The 25,029-nt window shown below is 42.5% G+C and overlaps 1 protein-coding gene across 1 annotated transcript in view; it reads right to left on the bottom strand.

Moving 5' to 3' along the window:
• Window positions 1–3,268: 3,268 nt before the first annotated feature.
• The window catches only part of CCN4 (cellular communication network factor 4), a 32,888-nt gene continuing 11,127 nt past the window's right edge, over window positions 3,269–25,029 (bottom strand). Inside the window, exons 2-5 of the mRNA XM_033065152.2 lie at window positions 10,146–10,425; window positions 6,515–6,772; window positions 4,424–4,617; window positions 3,269–3,640 (exon numbers count right to left, since the gene is read on the bottom strand). Coding sequence (XP_032921043.1) covers window positions 3,341–3,640; window positions 4,424–4,617; window positions 6,515–6,772; window positions 10,146–10,425 — 1,032 coding nt within the window. The 3' untranslated portion in view covers window positions 3,269–3,340. The remainder of the gene's footprint in view (window positions 3,641–4,423; window positions 4,618–6,514; window positions 6,773–10,145; window positions 10,426–25,029) is intronic.

Raw genomic sequence — 25,029 nt, 5'->3', positions numbered from 1 at the left:
AAATGCACCACGGGCTGCAGATCAAATTAATTGGCTACAAGTGATGCTCTTCCCCATTCAGAGCCACTGGACAGACAACCAGTGACACAAGCAGAGTAGTAGAGCTAACAGTGCTTGGTTTCCTACAGATTTGTGTCCAATCTCCCCAGAAAACTCCTTTACAGCAGTGTAATAACCACTATTCCACACCTGTGATTCCTTCAGCTCTGCCTCCTCCACAGCTACTCATTTCCAGCTGGCAAATCTGTTGAAAACCCCTTTATGCTGCTGCAGGGTGCAGTGGGTGCAGTGGCTGCCTGGCAGGTGTGCATGGGCTTGACAGGGACAATGTGGTCAGGTTCCTCCCTTGCAATGCTTCTGAGATCTTTGCACTTCTGCCTGCTCTGTTTGACATTTCCCACAAAGGGACTGCCTGACAGACAAACAAATGAGCGCTGTGGCTGCGTACACCCGGTTTCCTTAGGAAACCAGCCTAGAGACAGAAACATCTTGGGCTTGTTGGGCAAGATCTGTGGTTTCCAGGCATTCACTTCACTAAAAACTGACACGCACTGGAGCTGCTGGTCATGCATTAGCTTTCAATAGCTTCTTTTATCTCTCAGTGAAAGCCTTGTGTTACAGCCACTGCAGCATTTGATTGCTGTGGTTACAGCATTAACTAATTGCAAAGCAGAGCAAGCCAGTTAAGGGACACAGTTTTTTATACATGATCTGGTCTTGTTTTCTTGCTTCCTTATGTGTACATGTAAGACAGGGATTGACTGACTGTACTTATAAACACACATTATACATGCACTGCTTTTTATACAGCATGGGAATATATACATGTAAATATACACATATATATTCATGGACATGTTTCCATGTTGTAGATAATATTATATACAACATTACATAGATGCCTGTACAAAATATTTTATAGTTGTGTATGCATCTACATATAAATGTGCATGTATGTATTAATTTTTATATGTGCACATACATGCATGTATACACACACATGCATATGTATAGCATTTTAAGATGGGCAAGAATTAGAACAGAGGGTTCCAAGTCATAGTTAGGGGACCTGATTGAGAAAGAGGTTCTAGTATGTCTTCCCTATAACTTCTTAATACAAACCATTTTCCCTTTTGGAAAGCATTGTCAAATTCTTGGCCACAGCTTCTTTTTGGTATGTCCACATGGAACGTTTTCACCCAGGGGTGGGGTTTGAAATGTAACATTCTCAGCCTTGCAAGTGCTGAGGTCTTGCTTGACTGGAGGCAAGTAGGTCAGGTATGACCTTGCTGTCACATCATCCAGGGCAAGGCAGTCATGAGGCTGAATCTTGTAAAATAATGGTGGCCTCAGGTTCCTTATCACCAGAAAAACAAAGAGAAGAGGGGCTTTGCATCTGCATTGGAACATGGGGGCAGGGATCACCCTTCCTTTCTGCCACTAGAGATTTCAAAAATTTCAAAGAAGAAATGAAAAGGAATTTTTGAAGTAGATACTACAGTTCTCTTGTTCATGTGGAAGCACAATTTTGCTCTCTTAAGTGAAGCAACAGCAAACGTGCCATGGCTGCTGTACTAACAATTTAATGGAGAAAAAACTGGCTCCAACATCCTTCAGTGGTGACAAATTTCTTACCTGGAAGGGTAATGACAGGAGTTTTTTTTTTTCTTCTCTTAGCTGACATTTGCATGTGAAACCACTTCTGTAGAAAATGTTTACATTGATGTTTACTCTAAACATCAGCCCAGCTGGAATTAATGTATCAAAAGCTGTGCCAAGGGATGCCTCTCCTTAGCATCCACACATTCTCAGAGCTGATGTAAAGCCTAACACCTGTTTTCTTATTTAACACATCTTCTTTCCTCTATCCCAGTCATGTAAAACAATGATTTGTGTTCCTGGCAAGGTGGCAGTGGGTAGAAGCACCTGGGTGCTGGTAACACCATGGGGAGCAGGAGGTGGTGGTGGTCCCCAAGCACAGGCCACAAAATTTCTATTTCTAATAATAAAAATAAATGGATACATGAGGTCCTGTTCTTCACCTCTTATCTGGCCCTCTACATTTCATCTGCAGAAACAGGAGCAGTACATCAGCTGAGGATTAGACGACCTGTCCTGAAAACATGAGTTTTGGGGTGGCTGTTTTGGATTCAGTCAGGTTATTCAAGATCAGAGAAAGCAGACAACTACAAAAATGTTCCTGGCACAAGATACTTCAAGAGATTGAGATGAGTCCAAAGAGACCAGGGCACAGAATTTCTTGGACCCAGTCTATTGCAGTGAGAGACAGAAACATCACACAGATATTTCAGGAGAAACATTCTTCTCCCAAGGCTTTTCCCATGAAATTCACTGTGGAGTAGAATCTGACTGAGAATAACAGAGGGGTGATTCTAGGACTGATCTCAGTGTGACAGATGCTAGACTTTAGCTTCGAGGGCCAGGCCATCAAATCCTGGTGTCTAATGTTGAACATAAAACATTTATGTCAGTTTTCCAGCTTAGACAATAACATTCAAGAAATGACAATAAGGATGTCTGAATCTCATGCCTAAGCTAATGACAGCCATACTTTTGCTGTCATACTGGGGTACTGTTCTTTCCTATGAGCAATTAAGCTTCTGGCCTAGTAAATGATAGTGCCAACAGAACTGCCGTTTAAGTACCAGCATCAGTGCATAAAGGAATTTCTGGCTAATGTAATGGATGAAGATCTATTAGAGTTAAAAATCTGATTTGTTCAGGGCCTCTTCAAAAACATTGCAGCAAAACAAAGAGATTAAACATTGATGCCTTAAGTTCTAGCTTTCATATTTTCCAGATTCTGTACTGCATTAGTATATAACTCTGAACTTCATATGAAGTGTTAGCGAGTTCTCTTCACAGTTTAGTTAAACAAAACAATGTTTTCCAGCCTGAGAACCAAGGACACCATTGCAGCTTCAGGCTCAAAAAGTGTAAACAGCAGCAAATTGAGGAGAGCAATCAGGGAGGATGGGACTGCATAACCTGAAGCTGTAATTGGACAATTAACCCCAATGTGTAAATGGACCAGAACTTAATAAAAGTGTGAAAACTCATGACCTGTTGTCCACTTTGAGTGTAGCCTTGGCCAGGCTCTTGTACTGCCCAAGGCGTATTCTTTAAGGCCTTTTTAATAAATACCTACTTCATTCCTTTAACATTGTCTAGCCTGTCTTCTAGGGAACCTCTCAAGGCATCAACATCCTAAAAACATCGGGAAAAAAAGTTGCACATTGGCAGTGGATGAAGAGTCTCCTTTTTATTTTAAAACCTCTGTAAAATCAGAGCAAAGGGTCACTTCCAGCATTCAGCCACTTTAATTAGCGATTTCAGAGTAATCATAATAATGAGCCAAGTCAGCAAAGATGTCATTGGGGTTCCTGCAGTTCAGGTTGCAAAAACAAGCATTGATCCACATAATTTTCCAGGAAAACTCAGTTCCATCTGGGCACTGAAACCTCACTTCAATAGTCTTGGATTTGTAGGGTGTGCAGCACCTGTTATCTGTGCAGACACCACAGTATTTGGGTCTGTATGGAATTTTGCTCACACATCCAGAAATGGTGTAGTTCATGGGTTCATTCTCCCTGTAGACAGCCAAGCATTTCTTCCCAGGCTAAATCAGAGAAGAAAATAAAAACAAAGAGTTAATATCCAGTGCTGATACAGGTAGGACATGGCAAGGAAGGGGAGACTGGGGGGACAGAGGGCTCAGCCTCTTCTACCAGTAAACAGTGACAGGACAATGAGGAGTGGCCTCAAATTGTGCCATAAGAGGTTCAGGTTGGATATCAAGAGAACTTTTTTCACTGGAAGAGTGGTTAAGCATTTGAAAAAGCTGCCCAGGGAAGTGATGGAGTCACCATCCTTGGAAGTATTCAAAAAACAAATAGATGTGGCACTTTGAAGCGTGGTTTTTCAAACACAGTGGACATCCTTTTCAACTTTAAGGATTCTACTATTCTATTCTATGATTCCTATGTTTAAAGGGATTTGTAGCTGTTAGGAAGACTTTTACAGCCCTGACCTAGGTGATGTGAAAGATTTACATGTTTAGACATATGAACCCAAAAGCTGCAAGTAGGAAACTTGCTACAAGTAGGAAACTCCTAGCCATGACCAGATGTGCAGCACTGCTTTTCTGCCTGCTGAGTACAGGGCTGTCCAAGCCAGCATGGAGCACAACAGGCTTGGCTTGGCTTTCCTTGTAAGGACCTTTTGGCTGGAGCTAAAACTCTCAGGGAAAGGTTTTCATACCAGCACAGGCAGGACACATTTTGGAACTCTGTGCAGCAGAGTAAGTCCATGTACAAGTGCAGCCTCACGAGATGCTGGGTTCTGGCAGACAAAGGCTGACTCAGTGCCCAGCTCAAGGGGTGCAGCAAGGAGCAGTCCCCACCTTGATGTGCTGGGTTATGTCCACCTCACAGGGCCTCATGTTGCACAGGCGGCTTTCCTTCAGGAGCCGGCACTGGTCGTTGTCGTTGGAAATCCTGGTGGAGATGCCCAGCCCGCAGGTCTTTGAGCAGGGACTCCAGGGCGAGGTGTGCACAATGCAGTTCTTCTGCCAGGCTTCGTCCTCCCCCTCGTACGCTGTGGACACAGATTAACCCCACATTATTCAGCCCAGGCAGCTTTACATATGAAACACCCTCTCCCCAGCTCATTGCACATTCAGGCCACTAACCCAAATAATTAAACCACAGCGAAGTGGCTCAGCGTCCCTGTGAACTCCCTCATCCCACTCCCTTTGTGCTGACCTACTTGTGTCAGTCTCTCCATGGCTGCAGCGCTCGGGGCCAGGGTCATTCCTTTATTCCCCTTCACAGCCTCACACAAGGGGGTCCTTGTCTGGGACCCCCAGGTGCTGCCACAATATAAACAATGACAGAAGCCTGAGCCAGCGGGTGGAGAAAGGGGATGAGATCTGATCTCACCATGAAGGTTTATTTCTGAGCCCATTCAATTGGTTCCCTGTAGCAGAAAGTGGTCAACAGTCTCTGCTGGATGGCAGAGGGCTTGGGAAGCAGCCACAGCCTTTCACTGGGAGGAAGAACAGCTTCAATAGCTCCCAGAGAGCTCAGCAGCCATCTGAAGAAAGGGTGGGATCTGGTTTGAAAGCAGTCAACAACCCCAGTTATGGTTCTCTCCCAGCCTCAGCCAAAGTCCCCACTGCTGTACAGCTTACAGGACTGTCCACAGGCAAAACTGACAGAAACTGCTGCACTGAGCTTGCTCGCTGTTTATCATTATATAATATTATATATTTATTATTAAATGCAATAAATGCTATTCTGACTTCTGTAAGACTTCTCCTTACAGGAGAAAAGTCAGGAAAGCAAAGCTGTGTTTTGCCCATTTTGGGACAGAGGCCATGAGGCCACAAGGCCAGTTTCAGTAGTAGATGTTTTGAATTTGGACCCACCCCACATTTCAGAGCTATCAGGGACAGAGAAGTGAGGGCTAAACTCTGGTGGTTTTAGCTCACACATGAGGTCTGAGGTTTTGTTTTGTGCAACAAAAGTAGAGACTAAAGTTTGGGAAAAAACTCTTAACTATCAAGGAGCCAAAATCTTTGTTTATAACAATACTATCTCTCCTTGAGCTCTGCTTTTGTGAGATGGTCTAAAATATAGAGCTAATGTGGCTACAGTGTGTCACAGGGCATTTTGACAATAAATTTAAGACGTGGTAAACTGAGTCCATCTTAAGCATTTGGGACCATGTTTGAGGCAAATGATACAACCTCTGTGCAGTGGGCAATGAGATTGCTACTATAAATGTGGGTGTGAGGACAGAATGTTTAATGATGCTATCAGTTCAGAACTGATGAAAAGTTGTACTGTTACAAATACAACTTATCCCAACTCACAGTGACATTTCCACACAATAACTGCCTCCAAGGTGTGTAAGTTTGAGACTCCTAAGACACAGGGGTTTAAAATTGCACTACAATAGCGATATAACCAGAACAGAAAGCCTCAGTCCCAAATTAAACTGAGTCCATTCTCTTTCCCAGAGGGTCCAGACTGAGCAAAAGGAATGAAAATGAAGAATTAAAAAGGACTTTTGACATCTTCAAAGTTCCAGCAGATGTGTCCTTCAAAGGGGGCTTTGGCACACGGAATTCCAGACTGGTTGCACAAGCATGCTTGATGAATATCATGATCATAGAATGGTGGAATGGTTTGGGTTGGAAAGGACCTTAAAGATCATCTCAGTTAAACTCCCCTGCCATGGGCAGAGACAGCACCCACAGATCAGGTTGCTCAGGGCTCCATCCAGCCTGGCCTTGAACACCTCCAGGGATGGGGCATCCAAATCCACATTGGTGCTGATGAGTTCCACTGGTGTTTGCCTGTCCTGTCCTTCAGCATGAGCTGTGGGAGGCTCTGTCCCCCTCACAAAGGTCAGACCTGCCAGGTCTGGCAGTGCAAGCTGATAGACCCTGGCTGATGGCAGAGGAGAGATCTGCCTCATTCCCACCTACCTGCAGAGGAGATGTGACGTGGAGATGTCTTCCTGATTTTCCTGGAGTCATCACAAACCCACTGCTCGCAGCACTTCCCTGCCATCTTAATCAGCTTTGGGTTTGGGCACCAGACAAGGGGGGGACGTGAGTTTGTGCACATGGGAACACAGCCCACAGCCCCATTAATGCACGTGCAGTTGTATTTGCAGTTGGGCTGAAACGTCTCCCCGTTCTTATACCTGACTCCATTGAGGACACATCCTACACCAACAATCTCTGAAAAGAAAAAAAAAAAAGAGAGAGAAAACACACAGAGAGCCATTAAAATAATGCTGGCAACAAACAGCTCTGATGTGTTCCTTTTCCAAGCTGATCCCTGGGCTGGCAGTGCTGCAGAGTGATGTGTTCAGCTTGGTGCTGAGCCAAGTGCAGTCACACCATCTAGGAAACTGTTTCCATTCTAAATCACAGCAAAAAAAGAACCTTTTGATGCTTCAATGAAAAAACGTTAGAAAATAAAACAGGTTTTTATCCACAAATTCTTACTTTAGAAAACGAAAATTATTTCATAGCATGGTGGTAGGAATTATTCACAGGGGGAAGAATCAAAGTAATTTAAAAAGATATTTAGTGAGATTTGAGGTTTTCAGAGACATAGAGGGGATTTCATGGAGTCATACATGACACAGCTGTTCACAACACCTGTGTATATCCCAAGCAAAAGGGGAGAACAAACAAAGCAGCAAAAGCAACACCTAAATGGCACTGAATTCCTGTATTTAGGAACCTGGATCTTACCCAGTTTATCACAGAGCAGTTTTCATGGAAAATGAAGTACACATCATAAAGCCATGAAAACAAATAGTTGATGTATAATTTTTGATATAAAATCACTTTAAAAAGTCAAGCCTTTTGATTGCCCATGAACAGGAATCATGGAGCAGAATTTGTTTGTTTGTTTGTTTGTTTCAAATTATAGACAGTTATTTGGAAGCAGTGGTTTCCAATGGAAAATTCAAACTTCAGTTTCTTGTTTGGTCACATGGAGGCACTGCACACACACTGCTTGGGTTGCTTATGTTTTGAGACTGGTCAGAAATAGAGCTGCATCAGGAAAACACAAATTGAAATGCTGGATTAAAATTCTGCAAAGGCTTGCTATTTTTAGAATGAGTTGAATGAAAACATCAAGCACAAATCCCTTCTTCGGCACAAAAATGAGAGCTGTTGGAATTTCAAGCACAGAGCTAGATCTCCTATTCATGCTCAGCTCCAATTTTTGTAATGCTTATGTCTTTGTACAGAAAAGGCAATCACTCAGGGCTGGAGCTGGGCCTGAGAATTTTTGCTGCAGAGAAAAGCCAGCACCCAAAGGAGAGCTGCAGTGACTCCCAGCAGGCTCCTATTTGATGTCTGTGAAGTTAGATCCTGGGGCACACCTCAGCATGGCAGTGCAGATAATGCCTGAATTTCCCCCAGTTTCACCCCATTCCCTTTCCCAACACATATTTTTAATCCTTTCAGGCTTTTTAGTTTCCATAAATTACACTGTTTCTGTAGTCCTTCACACCCTGAATTTCTAGATCTATGGAAAGCATCCATATGGAAAGCCAAATCCTCCCAGCAGTCAGTCCCCAACACCCAGCACAGGATTCCCACCCTCAGGAGCTTTCAGTCACCAGGTCAGGACAGAAGCTGGCAGGTCAGAGTGGGGTGGTGCAGCCTGTGTGTGGCACAGGGTACAAAGAGAACCCATCAGCAGACCCTGTCCTGTGCCTCTGTCTGGGTGCTGCAAACAAGGGAAAGGCACAGGCTTCTCTGGCAGTCAGTCTCACATTCTAACCATGGGAGCACCTTCCTTCTGTTCCCTTCAGCACTCCACAGTGCCCCTCACCAACTCCCCACAAATGGCACATGACAGGGTATATTGTCATGGCAGTGGGGAAGTGAAAGCCCAGGCTGGGAATCCCTCCAGACTCACTGGAAAAGCTGGGGGTCAGTCTTCCTTCAGCACAGTGCTGCTGGCACAGGCACACTGTGATGCGTGGGAGGATGCAAAAACCAAAAAAATATCCAACTAAGAAAGCAGCCATTTAAATAAATAAACATATGTAAAGCAAGATGAGAGCCTTTAAAGAGGCCTAGGAAGGCTGATAGCTTTGAGACAGCATCCAGCCTGTTTTCTTCTCCCAGCACAGGGTCAGCTGTAACCATGTCATTCTTGACAATGTTTGTGTAACCTGCTCTTGCAGTCCTCTCATGAATGTTCTACACACACTCCAGACAATACATTTAAATTTTCTCATATCCTCTTTTCTTAACCTTAATATTTTCTAATCTTGAAAAATCACTGTTCAGGTTTACAGCTCCTAGCACATAACTTCTCTTGTTATTTTGCCTGTATCCTACAAAAATCTGGCTGGACTGCACTTTTTGCATACTTTTTTTTTTTTTTTTTTTTTTTTTTTTTTTTTGATGCCTGAGCCAGTGCAAAGCCAAGGTCGTTTCTTACTGGACTTCCCACCCTTCTGCTGAGGAAGAGCAACGCCTAGTATCACTTCTGTGAGAATCTGCCAGCTTACCCTGAACTTCTTAACTCCTCAGACCTGTCCCTGGTGTAACCTCTGCTCATATTCTAATTTTATTGAAGCCCATATTTTGTGAGCTTTTTTCCTCTTCGGTGGATCAGTTATTCTATCTGTCCATCTCACAGTCAGCTCTCCTCCAGGTTTCCTTTCACCTTTACATTTTCTCTTGGATCATTTGTTTTTATGTTCCAGCACAGAAGCCCCTCCATTTAAATGGCTTTTTCCTGTTTATGACCCTAAAGCCATGATCATATGTTCTAATAACTTACTAAGCAGCAGCCTTTCCACTCAGCAATCTGTGTGGTTGTGCTGATGACCCTTTAGCTTTTAATCATTTCCAGAGTAATGATTTTCAATAATTTCTGCCTTTTATGAGAGGATCAGATTCCCCCTCATGTTCTGGAACTCAGAACAAGTGAATATACTCTTGATACATAAAACACTATGTAATTTCTTTTTGTGCTTCTTTTTGAAAAGCATTCCAGTGTCATGGAACCAAGAGTTTGTGGAGAGGTGGGAAAAATCCTTCTGCCTCATGACAGCTGATGTGACTGCAACCATTGTAAAACTAAGGCTTAAACCTCAATTTGTAACTGACAAGCTCTGATAGGAGATGATTCATTCATTCCTGACCCTCTTGTCAGGGTATTCTACAGACCACATTCTATCCTTCCAAGGTATCCACTATGGGGAATGAGCCAAAAGTGTCTCCTTTGGTTTTCAGGTAGAGGTCCATATTACTTGTTTTTAAATCAGTTCCTGCCTACCCTTCCTTCATCCCCAACCCACCACAGAACCTCCTCCTGTTACAGGGGGCACAGAATAATCTATTTACACTTATGGAGATTTTCAAATGCTGGCTCGTGGCTGTGGCCAAATCAAAGGGTAGATGTCATTTCTCATCCAGCCAGCTGCCCTGAGAACAGAGACAGCTACAAGGGCATGGAAGACGATGCACAGAGGAGCTGATAAGCGTGCAGCCAGGTATCTAAAATGAGACAAATCTCAACCCCTGCTCAGACTGATGGGAGCTAAGTCAAAAATATATGTACATCACTTACGTGCACATACTCCTATTTCGTACCTAGGTCTGTCTCCACTGTAGTCACAGTAGAGGCCCCTGTGGAAGTCGCAGGTGTCAGCCTCGGTGCAGCTCTCTCCGCGCTGCTTGGCGCAGGTCTTGCAGCAGTCACAGCCGTCCGTGACCAGGCTGACGCCGAGCGCGCAGCGCGGCGGGGACCGCGGGCACTCGCAGGGCCACCTGCAGTACTGAGCCCGAGGGTAGGGCTCTGTGCTGGCTGGGACAGTGCTGCTCATGCTCAGGGGGGTCTGGGCAGTGGCCTGCAAACAAAGAAACACAGCTTGGAGAGCGTTACAGAGAAATGGGGGCTGCCAACTCTGTGCTGCTTAGTCCTCAGTTGAAATCACCTCAGGTCTAATGGGTAAAAGAAGTTTCACCAAACCAGCTTGCAAGTCAATTTGAAATTCGATAATCAAACAAAAAACTTGAGCAAGGTTAATCAAGGTAGAAAAGGGATTTTGTATAACGCAGTGATATGATTGTAGGTCACTATTACTGAGTTCATGGAGTACTGGGATGCTGTAGTTGACATCAAAACCCATAGGCGGTAGAGGGTCATTGCATTCTGAGCTCTCAGATCCCTAGACAACCAACTCTGGATGACGTTTAATAGCACCATCCATGCTTGTGGTGCAAGAAGGGTGCAAATCAGGCAAGTGACAAGGCTTCATTTCTCTAAGGGGATCACTGCACAGAAAAACCTGTGCTGTACATGGGGGTCAAGCAGGGCACAGTATCTCAGGCACAGAAACTAATGGAATTATCCCCATGGTGTCAGGAACAGAAGGAACATGGCACAGCTTGGGCACATGTGGTCTAGAAGTCCTAGTGCTGCAAAAAATAAGTGTGTAACCCTAAAAACTGCAAACAAGGAAAGTCAGACTCTAGAAATTATTAAGGCAATTCCATCCATTGCTGCCTTCCCTGTACTGTACTTTATATCCCCAGTGTTTTCTCCTCTTTGCAGTTTGAGATGCCTCAAACAAAAGGCTTTCCAAAACCTCTCCATGAAGAAAATGCCTCACCCAAGAGTTTGTGGGAAAAGAATTAGGACTCCACAGCTGGTCAACTATCCATCAGGATATCTCTGCAAAGATTCTCTACTGTCTTTTATAATTTCTTTGTTAGAAGGCTCAGATTTTATTAAAGTACATTTCTAAGCCCAGTGCTGCCGTATCTGAAGGTGTATTTAAATATCTTGGTAACTGGTTATTCTATATTTAGAACACTAAATTGTGAACACACTGCTAATCACTGCCAAATAGACAATGTGTTTGCTCTGGGCATAATTCCCAATTCCATTAAGGCCTCCTTTACAAACAGTTGGCCTTAAAGTTGGCTTAAAAACACCTTTAAACTCTTGTTTAAACTAAAGCATACCAATGTAATTTACTCCCACTTTAAGGCTCCTTGATGCTGCCAGAGTGGTTAAAAGTGGAACATTCAGATCGATGAAAAGCCCTGGCCTTTTAATCATAGGATTTCTCATTCCACTCACAATCATTTGAGTAGGTGCAATAATCTGCCACTTGAGAAGAGAGGTCTCCTTGAGTTCCACAAACCTATTTACTTTGTTGCTGATCATTAAAAAGTGCTTAATAATCAGATCCAGACACACAGACAAAAGTCACACAGCTATTTTGAGAGCCCATTGCCACAGCCAAACCCTGTAAGCAAATCCCTTCACCGTCCCTTGTTTCTGTTGTCAACCTGAGCAAGCAAAGAGCTTCTCCCAGTGCAGCTATGAAAGGGTCTGTGAGCCAGCACACGCAGCAAACAGGAGCCTCATGCTCCTGTGGGTTTAGTTAATATGGGAAGGGCTGGGGCTGAATTCCTGCAAAGCACAAAATAGCTGGGAGACACTTGGTGGCTTGTGATAGACAGGAGTTTAGAGTAAATTATTCCATGGCCTTTCCTCTAGGTCTGAGAGGGTTCTGGGATGTGCTGCCTGAATTGCCCAGTGGTGTGGCTCAGTCCATTGGATGGGCACCGTGGGGGCCACATGAGCATCTTTGATAATCAGTGTGCACAGGCATCAAAGTACTATCACTCCTGGGTTTTACAAACAGGGAAGGCATGGAGTGATGGAGTTGGCATCATGTCCTAGGCTCCATCACCACCTAAACAAAACCCAGCCTTTGGACTGTTGTCCCTTGGAGTCTTTAAAAATATTTAACCTGCACAGACCGGCAGGCTCTTCTCCTCTCCCTACCTAAGTCCCTCAGACCTTCACTATGGGAAAAAACATTCTGTACATTCATAAAATTATTGAGCTCCCCATTTCCACGGTCATCTGTTGTCACTGGAATACCTCAGTCTCTTGGAAAAGTCATTCAGCCCTACTAGGTCAATGTCCCAGAACATTTTAGCAAATAGACCTTTCCATGTCAATGAGTATGTTGGTTAAATCACCATGACTAATGCTTTCCACAAGTGCTATCAACAGGAAATCACACTATAAGAGCCTTCCCCACTGGCCATCCTTCACTGGAAAAAAACACCAAACAAACAAACAAAAATATATGCCCAGGAAATTTAAGGTTTCAGGAATCATGTGTTTAGGGTCAACATAATGCATAGGAGGACAATGATTTTGTAAGAAATCTGAAATAAGAGCAAAGAGAAAAGGAAGACCAAAAGTCACAGTAGTGGGGATTTGACAAGCTTATTTTTAAATGTCAGAAAGATAAAAGAATATGCCTGTTAGGAAATTAATTTTCCCAAGTACTGGTAATTAACCTGTTTCATTTAATTATTCTTCAGTCTTGGAGTCTGCAGATTTGTTATCTTGGGTGCCAAGGAGAAAATATTCCACCAAAATTATTCATGAGTTCTAATTTTTCTGCTTTTGGAGCTACAACCCATTCTCATTAAAACAAGATGAAGCCTTTCTCACCCTGCTATGCCTGATAACTCTCTATTAAAGTCACTCCTGATTTATGCTTGGCAAGCTCCAAAATTACTTTCCTTTTGCATCTGCAGAGCAGATTGCCAGCAACAATTCCCAGCTAATTTCTGTCTTTGCATTCAAGAGAAGAGAAGGAGAAAAGAAAAAAAAATTACACACTGTCTGCCATAGCTACAAACTCAGTATTTTTAATAGCCAAGAGTTTTACTACCAAGTTTCAAGATACAAAATGGATAGCAGAATTTTAGCAGCACATTCTTCCTGTTGGCAACAAATATTTCCAATCTGTTGGAAAACACTGCAATTGTAAGTATGTTTTAATTTTGAAAACTGGAAGAACCAAGCTATGGTGTTGAAACCAGTGTATATAGCCCAAACTAAAAGCTAGGCAGATTTATTGCATCACTTTTACATAATGCATGAGAAGCCTCTACCTTTGCTTTAAAGCAGCAAAGTGTCATAATATACTCCTTTACTTCCAGCTTTTACAGATGTTAAAAACCATATTCATGTATATTGATTTTACTGTTTCACTGCTGCAAGATCTTACTCTTAAAACCTTTTCCTTTCAAGTATTTTTCTCATCAGCTGGATGAAGGCAGGGAGAACCTATCCCTGTTTTTCCCTTCCATTTTATTGATGGGAAATGTTCAGACAGGATAGTGACTTCTAAATTGGATTACTCTGGCTTCCAAGAGAGCTGGAGAAGTGGTTCCATAGTAGCAGAAACTTTAGTACTTTATCAGCTTCCACTGTTCTCTCCTTGGTGGTAATTTAGTCTCAAAGGAGAAATTTTAATTTCAGTCAGAGCTGCCCAACCTGTGTTTTGCAGGATACATGTTGTTGGGTGGACTACATTTAATTTTTCACAGTAGAACACATTAAAGAAATACTTTTTTCCTACATTTCTGGTACTGCCTTTCTGAGCAAATGCCAGATGTTGTTGATGGAGAGATACAGTGTGATCTGGATTATCCCGTTCTCTACCTCTGACATATTTACAAGTGAAAATGATCAGTGAGGAAATTTTATTAAAACATTCTCTGTACTACAAGGTCTGACAACGTCATCATGCCCCTGTTTAGCAGTAACTCCAGATTTGGAGTCTGTCTGTTCTAAACAAGAACACTGAGGTTAAAAACACAATTTTATGCAGGCACTTTGAGATGCATCTCCTAGGAAAGGGCTGAGCATTTGTACATAACACACATCTGCTTTCCCCTGGTTCCACCTACTGGCTGAACTATTGAGACAGCACAAGCAGAAATGCCTGTAGAGTCAATTCCAGTTCCAAGAAACACCCTAAGTATTCCCATTATCCAAAATTATTTTAAAGGCATCCCAGGAAACTCATGCACATTCCCAGAGTTTCTAACACTAACCTGATGTAGCATATTCCCAGGGGAACACAGCATCTGGAGCTCAATAAATAAGCAAAAAATGGAAAGACAAAATGAAATATAAACAATCCATTAAATAAAGCCACATACTCTTCCATCCCTCAGTTGTATTTCTGGGCAAGCATAGAGAGTGCTTCATTTCATCCCAGTACTGACAGAAGTTAAAAACTCATAATGCTTGTCAGAGAGATGGCAATGTAAAACAGGACCTGGCTTACATCAGTGGGCTTAAATCAGGCCTTCAGGGTAGAACTTTGCTCTTGATTTTGCTCAGCTGAAACTTCTGTGCTGAATATTTCTGAATATTTGCATTATTATTATATCCAAACCAGCTGGGTTAACAGAGAGCCAGTTCTTACAGGGAGATCAGCAGTAATCACAGCACCATCAGGACTTCCTCGCTGTTAAACTCTTGCAACAAATCCCTAAGTCCCCATGAATGCTCATAAACTGTCACAAGTTAATGCTAGGGACAAGTAGCATCAGGACAGAGATATAAATCAGATTCTGCAGAACACATAATTTAATGGTCAGAGGAAAACATAATTATGCAGGGCTCAGCTTCTCCATGCATGAAGTTCTAGATACAACACTAAAATTAATCCCATACATGAAATCTCCTTCACATATTGTGAAATAACAGACTCTGAACCCAGAAAATGCAAGACAGTTTTAAAGATGTCAGGTGCCAGCTGGATTTATTCTTGCTGTGCATGGTAGGTTGAGCAGAAGGGAACGTTCTGCATGAAGCAAAACATTCAATAGCCTAAGAAAATAAAATATCCCCACTGAGCCAACCATTAGATGTCTGTGGATCCATGAATGATGAGCAATCAGCTTCCCATAAATTTATTTTGGGAAATGTATCTGTGGGAAGAATGTAGACAGATGTTTGGAATAGTCTTTTCTAACTCAGTTTAGGCAATTACAGAGTAAAGATTACATATATTCATCTCTTTGCCAAAAAAGTTGTTTATACTGGCAAACTCAATGTGACCTCCCATTTTCTTCATATTTTTCTGTGGAGTATTCAGAGGGAAAAAAACTTCCCTGTTAGAAAGCAACTTGATGTTTTATGACTGCTGCCTCAGTAGAAGCACTTACTTAGAACAGGGAGACCTAAAAATGTTTGGGCATCATTAACAAATTGACGCTGTCACCACTGACTCCACAAACAGAAATATTAAACAGCACAATTTCTGTGCTCTAAGAGCATTTTAATGTCTTGTGCTGCAATGAGCTCATCCCGTGAAGCAAGCTTGAACTGGAGTTTGAAAAGTAACAGGAACCATCTGGAGGAGCAATGAGAAAAGTCTCCAGGAGGTACAAGCAGACAGACTTCAGTTTTAGGAAAGGGAAATGTGTGTGGACCATCCAAGATCACAGAGTCTGACAGCATCCTAAAACTGCACAGTACCAGATATGGGTGTATCAGCCAGAAGCTGGGTAGCAAAACCAGTATCAGTTCCAGCTGCCAGACAAGAGCAGACTGCTTTGGCAGAGGTTTTACTTTACAAGTGGCCTTGTTCTGCATTTGCTTATCTCCTTTTCAGTTCCTTCCAAATCAAAAGGAACATACTTTTTGTCTTCTTACCCTCTTGGGGACATTCTTCCATGCTGTGCATAAAAAGTAAAGAAAAATTTAAAAGCTCCGTTTATTTGTTTGTTTAGTTGTGGTGTTTTTTCCCCATGGCAAGAACAGTGCAAATTTCATTCAGTTCTTCAATACTATCTTGGGGTTTTTAAAATAAAAACATAAATCTGCATTTTCAAGTAACCTGAATTTTCTGTTTCTGTTCCAACACAGAGAATTTTGACTTAAAACAACTTTTCATTTTCAAATTTCAATGTTATTTAAATTTTCTAATCTGAAACAATTTGCTTGACCTAATATCTTCTCTCTCCTGGAGCTGCTAATTAATTGATGAAGTAATGTGTCCCTATTTCCCTTAAATAGCAATTTTCCTGCCATATCAAATTTCCACAACTATTTCTCACTAGCTCTGAATTTCTGAGTTGGTCACTTTATTTTCCAACTATCAAAGATGCATCCTCCTTGAAATCCATATTAAGTGCTCTCATTTTGTAATTGTTATGTTAATAAGTTTATTTAGATCCAATATGGAAAAGAATCTGGTCTTGGTGAGATATCAGTAGATCAATTGATTTCTTAGACCACAGTCTTGAACCCTCACTTCAAATGGTGCATCTGGGAATTTGCAGTTTAAAGCATCACAACCAAGGTCAGAGACCAAAAGGAGAAGACACTGAGGGAGCTGGGCTGCTCTCGGTGTAACAGAGGGTAAAACAATGGGCAGAAGCCACAAAATTCAGCTGGGGAGGTTCTGACCACAACTTATTTGGTGGCAGAGCAGTGCACCAGCAGGACAGGAGATCCAGGGAGCTCTGGATTCTCCATCCTCGCTCAGAGCTGCCGAGGGCACGGACAGCTCGCTCTCCTGGCAGCCTGTGCATGCACACCTTGCCAAATCCACGTGTGGGAAATGCCTGCAAACCCCAAACACCTACAAAGCATCTTCCCCAGTTCAGCTCTGCACTGTGCCACCTAAAGTTTGCTTCTGGCTCAGGGAATAAAAACTGATCTATTTGTTAAATGATGCCTATAATGCAGACAAAAGAATTATATTCATGAGGACCATCCCATCTTCTATCATAAACCCAGCCAAACAAAAGCTATTTGACAGATTATTATTATTTTATTTGATAACAGGAAACATACCATAAATCTGATTTTGTAGCTGGAAGATTTCAAGACAATAGAAGGAAAAAGAAGCTGCAGCTACTACTACTTTAGTGGCCCCTGTGGAACACATGGCATGCATGGCTTCATCCAAAAAACACAGCTGCCATTTAATGCAGTGTGGTATCATTATATCAAAGCCACCTCAAGACTCTCAATGAAAGCTGAGCAGTTTTTGCACTGCTACATCCCTGTGGTTAAGTAAAAAAGAGATGGAGCCTACAACTTGTCTGAACAAACAGCAGCATTTCCAGATATAGTCCCTTCATGAAAGGATATTTTGTGCCAAGTGTGGCATATTTTGGTAACTGTGGCTCATAGTATGTTATGAGACCTGCTAGACAAAGAATACAGATGGAAGACATAGGTCAGCAACATCCTTAGGGCCAATAGAAGATGCCAGACTTCTGCATACTTGAGGAGGACCTGAAACTAATCCTGAGTCTGACTGCAGAACATTGTGATCCAGCTTGAAGTGGTATGTGTTACCCTTTGCCAGGCAAAATCATGGCAAAAGTCTCTGGTAGCATCTAAAGTGAGTTGGTTCTGGGCATGCAAAAGGATCAGTAAAGCAGCATTTGTACATTTGAAGCAAAGGCATCCACAGCACAGTGGATGTTCATCTGGTCTGGGTGTGGTCTGGTCATACTTCTGTGAGGAAAGCAGCTCCTCTTCACAGAATCAGAGAATCCAAAAGTTCAACCAGATTTTAACTAGTGCCTGTGATTCTTTCTAGAAAATCAAATCAGGAAAACAGTAAAACACAGAGTGGGAGGGGTATAATTAGATTTTATCTTACATCCAGCAGAGGAAAAGAGCAATGGCAAGATTGCAATTCTAAATACCAGCAGTGACAAACCCCATCCACATGACTGCTGTGTTGTGCTTGCAAGGACAAGACTTGCACCTTGGTCTCCACCACAGCTCAGCTCAGCTTGTGATACTTTCACATCTGTATTGTGAAAAATTCAGCTGATATCGCCGACCATGAGTTCCTCTGAGAAAAAAAACAGCTTAAATTCCAAAGATAAAATGGAATAGTATTTAAATTAAAGAAGGGAAACACGACTTGAAGATGCTTTCAGGCAGCAAGAGGTTTTACTGATGTTTTGGACAAGCACCAGGCGTCTGGAAATCCCTGGAAACAGGACTGTGGCAGTGCTAAGACATCTGGGAAGTGAATGAGTGTTGTCATCACACTGAGGGTGCAGAGCAAAAAGGGACTCACACACTAGACAAACCACAAACCCTCCCTGTGAGCTGAAGTCATATGACATGGTTAAGGCAGGGTGAGGCACAAACCATGAGCAGGAGGTAACTGGAGTGCCCACAAAAAGGAAAAGGGGAACTGAACACCTTCTACCTTCCCCCCATCAGCCTCTGGGGCATCTGAGCACGCTGACAGCAGGACAGAAACAGCTCTATGGCCTGGGCTGCTTCCAGGGGTTGCATTTTCTGCCTTCACTGTTTTATAAGTCACAGAATCATGGAACATAAGGGGCTACTGTGGATGTCTCAAACACCAACAGCCAAAGAGCTCCTGCTCTTTCTCTGTGAGAAAGAACAGGAGGTGGCTGGAGAAGGGATCATAGGCAGTGCATTTCTGGGGTAAATGTCCTTGTTCTGGCTCCTGGAGATCAGCACAATGCAGTACAGCCCAAGGGCAGGGATGAGGCTGAGGAACAGGCATGGACTGTAGTGGGAAACAAGACCACTAAACACCCCCAAAGCCCTCCAACCCATTTCCAGAAAAGCCAAGAAGAACAGACTGTCTGTGCTTGCTACGTAATTTCCATATAAAATGAGGAACTTATTTCCAGGGCAGGGTAGATTTGTCAATAGAATAGCACCCATGAAGCCCTGGTGTGTGTGCCCCCCCAGGAACCTGGACACACTATCAGATGGATCACCAGGACTGGTGATATCTCTCTCCCCTCCTTTAATCCAATCGATCTCTCTCTTTTCTCTATCACCCCATCCCTTTACCCAAACCCTTTTGCCATGTGCTTACACCAGGAGAACAGGGACTCACTTACACCGATTTCTGTGCAAAGAGAGTAATTTACCAATAAAAAATTGTCAACTTGCATGAAACCTTTGACTTTTGGACATTGTTTTCCACCATGAACAGCTAAGAATCTTGGGTGCTCCCCTTCTTTGAAGGGTGGAACACCATCTAAGTCCCTTCTGCCTCTTTCACAATCCCAGACAGTATTCCCATGGCATTTCTCTATACTATAGTGTGAACTGATTCATTCAGACACACATCTAAACTATCTTCAGTTCAGGGATCTGAAAGAAAGGATAAAATGATACAGAGCACAGAGCAGATGCTGCTTTAAATCACATCCTTGAGGAACTGAAGTAGAGAATTCCCTGGGGAGACATTATCTTCCTAATCTGTTTTCTTCCTAAGCTTATCACAGGGTACCAATGTCAAACAACTTCCTCTTAAAATCCCCCCGACAGATTTAATTATGTATTTTGTCACTGTGCTTTAGAAAGTGCAGAAAAGGTTCTCCAAAGAAATCTGAAGTCCTTTGCAGCAGTGACACCTGATGCCTGAAAAGAGGAGCAAGCAGCAGAATGCTAATACAAACCTTCTGAGCATTTTTTCTTCTGACTTGAAAAGCAAAAATCTAAAAAACAACACATTCACATGCAAAAATAGACTTAAGACTTTTAAATAAAACCAGTAAATTCAGTATAAATGTAGCTGCAAGTGCTGCACAAGATCAAATGTTCAGAAGACCATGGTTGGAAGGGAATCTGCATCCATGCACAGCAGGTAGGCAGCGAGCCAGACACTGGGTGGTCCATAAGCTAGAAATAATGATGAATTGCTGTAAGCTCATTTTAGAAGTTAAACTGAGATCAGCACAAACAACCTTGCCAATTTTATGGTGAGATCATGTAGCAGGAGCACAGTGATTAGCTAGAGGCCTGCTTTTCCCAAGCTTTGCTGAGCTTATCTGCCTAAATCCCTGGAACAAGCCCAGCCTATCTGAAGAAATTTTACTAGCTCAACATGTGGAGCAGAGACACTGTGTGCCAAAACATGTTCACAATGACCCTTCCCAATGATGATATCAAAGAGCATTAGGCCTGAAGCTATGAAGATGGAAAGGAACCACTAAAGAAATCTGTAATTTGTTAACTTTTCTAGATGATAGTTGAGACACTGAAGTAAATTGGAGTACAGGTTTTGTAAGCAGAAAGGAGGAGACTGTAAATTTCAGATACTCAATGTATTCATCACCAGATGTACCAGATCCAGGACAGCCCTGTGCTCAGTTTTTTATGATCTCTTACAAGTGGCAAGCCTGCACATGTAGCTTGTAGTATACCAAAACAGACAATGTCAGAAAGAAGCATCCTTTTTCTTGGAAATCTAGGAAAACATATCTAGTGACATTCTTACCCAGCTGCTCAACTCGGCCTCAGTGGTGGTGAGGTGTGAAATGCTGCACAGCACCAGATTTAAGAGATATGCAAAAGGACATCAGAAGCCCACAGACTGAATGCCATCTAGAATTAAACTTATCCCTTAAAGGTGGCACCAATTTGAGACAGATGAGTTCTTCATAACAGGCTTTAACCAGTCTGGGGGTTGTGCTAGAAATCAACATCAGCACTGCACTTCCAAGAGAACGTCTAATAAGATGTAAAACCATTAATTGTTTATATACATTATTAATTTTCTTAATGATGTAATAAGTTTCATGTAAGCTACAAGCCAAATCACAAGCAAACCAAGCACCACTTTTTGTTTAAGAAAATAAAAGAAAATCTGCTTTCAAGATAAGCCCATCAGGAGGGAAAAGCTTTGGGGCACACAAATAAAAAAAATAAACATTTTTCTTCTCTGTGAATGTAGAAGTTTCTAATTTCTTAAACATCCAAGAGGATGTCTGACCAGATTTCCCCCAGAAAAGGCAAGAATCCATTAGACCAGGTTGTTCAGAGCCCCATCCAGCCTGGCCTTGAGCACTTCCAGAGATGGTGCATCCAAAACTTCTCTGGGCAACTGTGTCAGTGCCTTACCACCCTCACATTAAAGGATTTCTTCCTAATATCTGACATAAATGTCTTCTGATGTAAAAGTGTTCCCCCTTGTCCTGTCACTACCTGTAAAAAGTCTCTGTCTCTCTTTTTTATAAGCTGCTTTTATAAGTATGGAAGCCCACAATTACTCCACCCTGAAGCTTTCTCTTTTCCAGGCTGAACAACCCAAAATCTTCCAGCTGGAGAGACAGAGCTGGAGATAGGAGAAGGGGAGGAAGTCACTTTTGATTGGGACCTGGAGATGCCTGTGCAGTAAGACACAGTTATGAATAAGGTTACAAAAGAGAAGTTCCTTTTCTAATGTAGACCACAGAGCCACATGGTTATTGCCCATGGATGCACCTTGTTCACTTCTCATAGTCACTGCAAAGGGTAAAGGACAGGCAGAACAGCATGACTAAAATGTCAATGCCTTAAAAGAATATTTATGGTAATAAAAGTCACATAATTTGCACAGACAAATTAATTTGATGTAGTCCACAAATAAATTGCCCTGGTAGTCAAATGTATGAGCATTTTGGCTCCAAAAATGTGCTGCAGGAAGTCACCAGCTCTCTGTGCAGGGCTGTAGAATATCTCAGGTTTGGTTATGAGCAGTAACCACACTTGTAGCTCACAGGGATCTTTGGCACTGCTGAAATTATACATCAAACCCCACCCACTCTCCTCAGCTTCTCTGAGCAAGGAGCTGCATTCACAGCTGCTGGGTGCAAACCCTGGGTCCCCTCTCTGCTAACTGCAGAGGGGATCACTGCATTGACCTCACAGGAGACTTGGCAACTCTACACAAAGTGCCTGATTTTAATGCAGACAAAGACAGAGAACATAAACTCTACTTTGGAAGAGTAGAATTTTCTATTTGAACTCAGCTTTAACCTCTCTGTGTTTACAGAACAGGAGTGGTAACAATTCTTTTTCCACAAGAAAAGTGAGTGCCCAGGCCATGGAGGAACGTGCAGCTGCCACGGAAAGGGCAATGAATGGGGGTGAGGGAGATCCCCAGAGTTCCCTATGAAAATATCAGTATGGATAGGTAGAGGCAGGAAACCCAGAGCTGCTACAAGGGCTACAACCCCAGGGCTTTGCTGGTGCTGCACCTGGGAAGAACAAATCTCTATCTATCCTTATTAAGCTTTTAACATATGATTTTTTTCTGAATATGACTTTCAGATGTGTCTGTAAGAGTTCAAATATGGTGGAACACTCTTGAAGTGAGCACCTTCCAGAAATCTGCTTTAGAAAAAAAGGGTTTCTCCATTTTGTTCACATGAGGGGAACAATGATGTGGCACCAGCACATTCCTCAGGCTGGATATGCCTGTAGCTCCAGTAGCAGAGAGGCACGGCAGCAGGATGGCACAGACACAGGTGAAGATTTAGTTCTGGTATGAAGGGCTGAAACACCCCTGGAATGCAATTTATCCCAAGCTGACGTCTATAAGACTCTTTCTCATCTCATGCACTAAAAATTCTCTTTACAGAATTCTGGTACATTGGTTTTTCTACTGGTGCTCTTGTCAGGGAATTTAATTATTTCAATTACTGTGGATTAAACTTAGAAGATGTAATTATTTCTGCTCCACAGAAACAACATGACAAAGTGGGGTTGTGAAGGACAGAAGTGTTTTCACCAACAGCAAGAGGAAATCATGTTCCTTTTAAATGAAGTGTTAAGCTGCAGTAGGATGTGTAATGTATGGGGATGTTCAAAAAGAAGGAGGAAAAAAAAGCGTGCTCTGGACAGACAAGGTAGGAAATTTCTTTTAAGGAGAGAAACTGGTGATGCTGAAGTAAAATAACTGCAAGATGTGAAGGGTTAAACTGTGTGTTTACAGAGCCATCCAGTAGGAAACACAGCTGTATCAACAGGAAGAGGAATCTGGAGTCAGAAGTGCATTTTTAAACTTGTCCTTTTCATTCTCAAACCTACCAAGGAGATTAATAGTGGAGATTTAACACAAAAAAGAAACACCCCAAGTGTGCAAACTCTGCATCAACAAAGGACAGAGAGGGGAGAGGGCAGTTCCAGCGTGCTGGCACAGCACTTATCTGCAGTAGCATCCACTTTCCAGCCCACCATGAAGACATAAAGCCTATTCAAGGCTCAAGGAAGTCTCACATGATGGGAATTTGCTGACATGAGCGTGACTGACAGGTCCTTGTGTTGAGCTGAGCCAGAGGCAGGCACAGTGCTGTGGACAGAGCTGTGTGAGTGTCCATCTCTCAGCATACACCCCCACATTTTGCCTGGTCTCCAGGCTGCTTTTCTCCTCCCTCCCCTACTCTCCATGGTTGAATAGCCTGAAAAAGTTATAATTTCAATTTCCTATTTCTCAATTCCTTCAGCCAAGCTCCCAGCTCCAGAAGAGTGCCCAACTCTCATAGGTTTCAATGTAAAACTCAGACACAAAGTAGAGAAAAATAAAGAGATGTTAGAACATTGGTGTGGATCTGTCTCAGGTTCCTGACCCTACACTGAGCTCCCATTATCTTTCCAAACAAACAGTTGAATTCAACATTTTAACTATAATACAAATCCACTTTTCTTCCTATTCCTCCTCTTCCCCCAGCCCCCCATTTCTGATACAGTTCAGAACTTTACAAAAATGGCAGGAAGTGCATTTACATTTTTATCAGAAGGTGAGTAAAAAACCTGCAAATTTTGTTACACAGCTCTTGGAGTGTCCTTCCTACTCAGCTTCTTTTATTAGAAAAAACAAACCACAGACACACAAGCAAGCCAACCTGTTACAAACAGACTGATGCAAACTGAGAAGGAACAGCATTTCATTTTTCCAAATACACTCATTCTGCAAGCCAAGAACAAATAATTTCAAGTTTGCTAGAAACTGCATAGTGGTTGGGGGGAGTTTAAGACTGACCTTTAGGGACCAGGGTCTCACCCCCCAGGTTCACAGAGCCCACAGCCATTAATCCCCCAGGTCAGAAAGGAAAACAGAAACTGCCTGCTTGGTCATGGGCGTGGAGAGAGGATGCTGGATTTCACATTCACTCTGCTACGTTTTTACCTTATTTTCAGTCATTAAGAGGGATTCAGATCCATATCCTGTTTGTTTGGGGGTTTTATTTCAGTTATTTACTCAACTCGGTGTAAATGGTGATGCATCATTTCAAACCATAGATTTTAATGGCATCAAATAATCCACACAGACAAAAAAAAACCCCAAAACAACAACAAAACAAAAAACCCCATTGTCTCACACTTTAATAGCATCAAAGGGAAATAAGATGATCACAAAATATTACAAAAAGCACTAGGGGTTTCCACTGGCAGAGGCTGAAAATCCAGGGCAACTGCCAGGAGGCAGCAGGTATGTTCATAACATTAAGATCATTCAGAATTTCTGCTACTCAAATATTTCAGAAAGAGTTATTCAATGTTCGTGAGAAGGGAATAAAAGAATGGGTTTGTTCCAAAACAGTGTTTCCTCAGCACTGAACTGCAGCTCATGAGGAACTTCCCATCAACAGATGTTCTGAGATTGTCTCTGCATCTCAGGTTTAAGGGAAATCTCTTTTTAATAGTTTGGCTACTTGATGGCATTCTTTAAAGAAAACCTTGAATTCAGATTCAAAATTCTCACCTTGATGTTCTCTCAGATTTGTAAAGTTTCCTTACTTTGTCATGGGCAATTTCTCCACAGCTGGTCCGTATTGTTCTGGATTTCCACAGAGTTCACATTTAAAATTCAACAGACCTGGCACTGGAA

Source organism: Catharus ustulatus, chromosome 1 (assembly GCF_009819885.2).
Source record: "Catharus ustulatus isolate bCatUst1 chromosome 1, bCatUst1.pri.v2, whole genome shotgun sequence".
Classification (NCBI taxonomy): domain Eukaryota; kingdom Metazoa; phylum Chordata; class Aves; order Passeriformes; family Turdidae; genus Catharus; species Catharus ustulatus.
This window is presented reverse-complemented; position numbering and strand designations above follow the sequence as displayed.